The sequence below is a fragment of the Lycium ferocissimum genome, chromosome 8 (genome assembly GCF_029784015.1).
Source record: "Lycium ferocissimum isolate CSIRO_LF1 chromosome 8, AGI_CSIRO_Lferr_CH_V1, whole genome shotgun sequence".
Taxonomy (NCBI): domain Eukaryota; kingdom Viridiplantae; phylum Streptophyta; class Magnoliopsida; order Solanales; family Solanaceae; genus Lycium; species Lycium ferocissimum.
The window spans coordinates 45,549,905-45,555,211 of record NC_081349.1 but is presented as its reverse complement, the minus strand read 5'-3'; the positions used below and the strand labels follow the sequence as shown (position 1 = coordinate 45,555,211).

Below are 5,307 nucleotides of genomic sequence, written 5' to 3'. Positions count from 1 at the left end.
ATTCTCCTATTTTGTATATAAACCAATTCAAGTAATGAAAGGAGACAAGAAAAATATTTCTTACACCAATGATATAAAAGAATGATTTTAGCGGTGGATGATTTTAAACTTTTGACCTCACTTGCCTGATAGGAATCTTCAAATTTAACAAGTTTTAACTTTTGACCTTGAAAGTTTTTTTATGAAACAAACAGGGATAAAAAAAGTCAAGACCGCCAATTTCTAATGTCATTGGATGCAATTTCCACGGAGATAACTGACCATAAGAAGAAATGGTTACATGAGATACATAGTACATATAATCCGAACTAACTTTTAGTTTAAAAAAGTAGTTAGAAGGTTTTTCAATACGAATTAACCCTACCTAAATACCCGAAGGAAAAGGAAAAAAAAAATAGGGGTTAGGATGGAGCTTAAAGTACGTAAGTGGAATCTACTCTAGCTAGATTCTCATCAATTACCAATTTATTCTAGCTATTAGCTAATCCATTTTACTCGTGTGCTGTAATTGGAAACTCATAAAGCAAACGGACATTAAGATGATATTTTATATAGAGAAATAATTTTATTTTAAATTTTAAATTTATTTTTAATGAGATAATTTATAGCCACACAAATAATTATGTGTTTCGGACCATAGTTTTTTTTTTAAAAAACTTTATGCTAATAAAGATACGTCACATAAATTGAGACAGAGATTATGTTAATAAACTATCACTAAGCAGAGCAAGTAGTATACAAGGGCAGTTTACTAAGGAGAGAGGAGTGTCACGCCACCGGCACACCTCGATTGAAATTCCGTGTGTGTATATATGCAAACTTGTATCACTATACAAAGTGGCACACGGAATTACAAATGGTTGTTTCCCCAGCGCCTGGGACGAATCCACCTGGCCCAATTTTGATCTCATTTTTTCTTCCATTCTTTTCTTATTTTGCTTTTCTTTTCTTACTTTTCCTTATTTCTTCTTTTCTTTTTCTATTTTGTTTCTTCTTTTCTTTCTTTTTCCTTATGAGCTCTCCCTTATGAGTTACTCCTACTATTGACTTATTAAATTTTATTAATTCTTGCTTCTGTTTTATAGTCCATACTTCTTTTATCTCAATTTATATGACATTTTTCACTTCTCGAAATTCAAAATTTTAATTTTGATCGTGTGTTTGAATACAGAATTTATAAATTTTTCGAAATAAAAATTTACTTATTTAAAAACTACGTAAAACATACTATAAGTCATAATAATTAATAAATTTTAAAATATTAAAAAGGCATATGAAAAATATGACGGCAAAAAAAATAACTCATTTGACTCTTGAAATCCCAACATCATCTACAATGAGTTCTACTTCTAATTTTAGTTATCTATCCTTGAGTCAGACGATAGCTCGAGAATATGAAAATTCGTCGAGGAAAATTATAATAAACAAGTACATTTTTGTTGATATAGTAATACTATTAAAGTAGTTATATGCTTTGTTCAAAGTTATTTTAATTATTAAATTATTTCGTTTAGTGGATTTGTTTATCTAAATCGAAGTGACGAATAAACCGAAGCGAAGCTAAAACAAAATCAAGTCGAAGCCCAAAATGATGAGGCAGTCGGTTTGTCTGTATAAATTGAAAAAATGAATAACCCGAACCGATGTTCAAAATAGATCAAGTCGTTTTCCAAAATAGTATGGCACCCGAAATCTCAAAATCCTAAATCCGCCTCAAATACCTTATGTTCTGTTTGACTGACAAAGTAAAAATCTTCTCCTGATGAAGTAATACCATTCACTTGAAAGAGTCATCTAAAAATGACCTGAGCATAAAGCCCAAACCTGAAAAACATCTATGTAATATTGCATATATTCACTCTCGTTTTTACCAAAACAACTTGTACATTGATAATTACACAACTCCACTCGCCTATGAAGGTATTACTCACACAAAAAGCTAAACAATAAAAATCCGTTGTTATTTCTATTTAACTATGAGTTAGCAACGAATTATCAAAAAATCTTATTAACTACATGCCATTTAACGATAGACTAGCAACCAATTTTATAGATAATTCCTTCTCTTTTTTTTTTTTTTTGGGGGGGCGGGGTAGTGGCTCCTATATATCACTTGGAAACATCACACCACAAGAATTCCATTGCCATACCTCAGAGTAGGTATAATAATTCCCATTCAAGTTACTATTTTCCGATGAAAAACACAGATATCTTCCGGCATCCCTCAATTCCGGCAGCTCAATTTCCTCCCAAAAATCATCGTTACCAAAATCTTCATGATTCTTTTTCTTCACAATTTCCGCATTTGCTGCCATTGCTGCTGCTGCCTGAATATCTCTGGCTGCGGAAGTAATCGGTCGCGGTAATTGCTCTATTTCATCAGGAAAATTAAGCTGTGCGTTACATCCCTTGAGGCAATAAGCCGCCACATCATAAGCTCTAGCTGCCATTTCAGGAGAAGAAAAAGAACCTAGCCAAATGCGTGATTTTTTTCTTGGTTCTCGAATTTCCGACACCCATTTTCCCCATCGTCGTCTCCGGACACCACGATAAACCGGTTGCCTCGTACCCCCATTTGTTGCCGGCGATGTGGTTGTGTCATTGTCATTGCATGGTGGTGATTTTGTTTGCTCCATTGCAGATGTAACAAGTGATATGTCTTAGGAAGTGGCCTTAAATAGGAGTATTTACGTCTGCATGGGAGCTGACAAAAATTTTGTTTAGGTTTTTACGAAATTAACCCTTCCAACAGTGTGTTGTCGCATATGGCATAGTATGGAAATGTCGAGCACCACTCACATAATGGGATGCCTGAAGCTACGTACCCAACCTACTCCAAGTGTCTCCAGCTATGTGATCGAACAGAGGTCTTTGGCAAGAGTTTTTCCATATTTTCGTTCAAATTTTATTTTTTGTATTAAAAAGTAGTTAAAGTTTTGAAATGATAATTAATTATTACTACTCGCCCCAATTTACGCTAAGACTAATTTTCAAAGTCAATCAAGATTTTCTTTGACCGAAATATTTTTATATGCCTTTTAAATATTTTAAGTTGATAATTATTGTGATTTATAGTATTTTTTACGTAGTTTCTAAAAATATAAATTTTATTTCAAAAAACTTAAAGTTTCTATGTCCAAATTCACGGTCAACCATGCCAAATAAATTGAGACACAGGGAGTACTAATTAACAGTCTATAAAGTGATTACTATTTGCCAAATTTTTCCAATTATTTTGCTCCTTGAACTTTGCACCGAGAACCTATGTTTGAGGATGTAGAGCATGCGCCAATGCCAGGATCAGGCGGAGCTAGCTTATAAGTTCATATATATGTGTGTGTTTTAAATTCAGTTGTTCTTTGTACATTAACTTGAAATCATCGTAGAAATTCATAAATTTTAAATTCTTAATTCACCTTTGTTGATAATTAACACCTTTACCGGGTCTTTTTTGTATGGCCAGCGCGTAAGGAATGAGAAAACAAGGAGAGTGTGGAGGAAGAAGGAGATTTGGAGGGTCATTTTCTGGGGGTAAACATTACAATAATACACATCCTTTTTCTTGGACAGACTCGTAATCTTTTCATTGGTTCCCTTAAAACGCAATAGAGGTTTAATTTTATCTGGCCCCATACACATAATAGACCTGTAATCTTTTCATTGGTGTTAGCTAGGGGTAGGTTCACATGTGGGTGTCAACACGAGATGTTAGTGACCCTCCTTTGTTGTTTTATGGCTTTTTAGTTAGCACTTTTCACAACAAATGGTTCAAATCATCAAGTGCCCTGATAAATAGCATTACAATTCACAAATACAATACGAAATCCATCTAGATAATCACTTTAATAGCTACTAGCTGGCTCCAGCTAGCCATATGCTAGAAATGGTCTTGAGATGCTTGTAACAGAGGTCTCTTTCAATTTTGCTTGCACCGAGGTTACAAAATGGATCTTGGGCTTGATTCAAATTTGAAAAGTAGTTAGCTTATGAGATGAAAATTATCCAAGATCATATACAGAAATAAGGACGCATTCTTTCAACGATAGTGAGACACTTTAGTTCTAGATCTTTTAAATATGAAAAGTCTACTCACAAAGGTGAATTGTAAGATATTTAACCTGCCGTGGTCTTCGCGGTACATGCAATTCACTTGTTTCAAATGACTTGACAAGTAGCACGGGGTATCTTTTTTTCTTGAAGTAGCAAAGAGTAGATATTGCACTTCTTTAAGCTAGAAATACGTACAATGAAAAGAGAATCCCAAAAGCAAAACGAGTTGAAATTAAGAAGATAAGCTAAACCAGCTAGGTATATATAATAGATACTAAATTCTTTTACCAATATAAATGTTAATAGAGACAAGAAGAAGAGAACAATAATTATGGTAGCTTAAGGCCTATAGCCCCTTAGTACCAGCAAAAGTACAAGCATTACATCGTCATACAAAACCTCGTAACGTTTCTTTTTTCTAGTTATAGAAAGATGAGTGCAAATCCGAATTATGCTGTCAACTTACTTGAAGAGGACCACTTTGCTAGTGGTTGGGAAAAGGCATCCTCGTAAGTAGGGTTGGATGTTCGGGCCATCGGATTGGATATGAAAATTTCAATTTGGATTTTTGCGTTTTTTGATTGCAGAAATTTCAATCCAATTAAGCTCGGATCGGATTGGATTTTTTAAGTTCGGTTTCGACTTTTGAGTCTTTAAGGCAGGCTTATTAAGAACAAAATTCATGTACTCCATTAGTTATCAAGTTACAGGTCTTCGCATAATGTGAAACTAAATATATGAATTCAGCAACAAATTGTTACCACTACACCAAAAGGTATCAAGTCACACAATTCAATTCTACATTATTTCCTCTATTTCGTTGGAAGCTGCTTTATTCTAAAAGTAATGAAGTAAACTCCAACTCTGCAAGCAATATTATTATTTAACGGAAAAGGGCCAAATATACCCCTGTACAATTGGAAAAGGGCCAAATATAACCTTCGTTATACTTTGGGTCCAAATATACCCCTACTGTTATACTTTGAGCACAAATATATCCTTCCACCGTTAAAGTTGACCAAGATGGACATCTAATATTATGTGGCACTGACATTTGATAAGGTGATGCCACGTGGCATGTCAACTAATCACCCCTAACCCATTTTACTCCTCCCCTTTTCCGCCACTAAAATTTCCTTCTCCTCCGCCACCATTACCGCCACTAATGTTGGCGTGCTGTGCATTAAAAAGGAAATAACAAAGTATTCTTAAATCACAGAGAGAAATTGGTTCTTTCTTTTTTCTGTAACCCATTTT

General features: G+C 34.1%; 1 protein-coding gene across 1 annotated transcript; it reads right to left on the bottom strand.

The window, feature by feature from the left end:
* Positions 1-1,944: 1,944 nt before the first annotated feature.
* LOC132066416 (ethylene-responsive transcription factor ERF023) lies at positions 1,945-2,636 on the bottom strand. The gene has a single exon (XM_059459730.1). The coding sequence runs from the start codon at positions 2,634-2,636 to the stop codon at positions 2,103-2,105; it is 534 nt and encodes a 177-aa protein (XP_059315713.1). The 3' UTR covers positions 1,945-2,102.
* Positions 2,637-5,307: the final 2,671 nt, after the last annotated feature.

Excerpts from the sequence above, each read along its gene's own strand:
- LOC132066416 (XM_059459730.1), bottom strand. The coding sequence starts at position 2,636 with ATGGAGCAAACAAAATCACCACCATGCAATGACAATGACACAACCACA.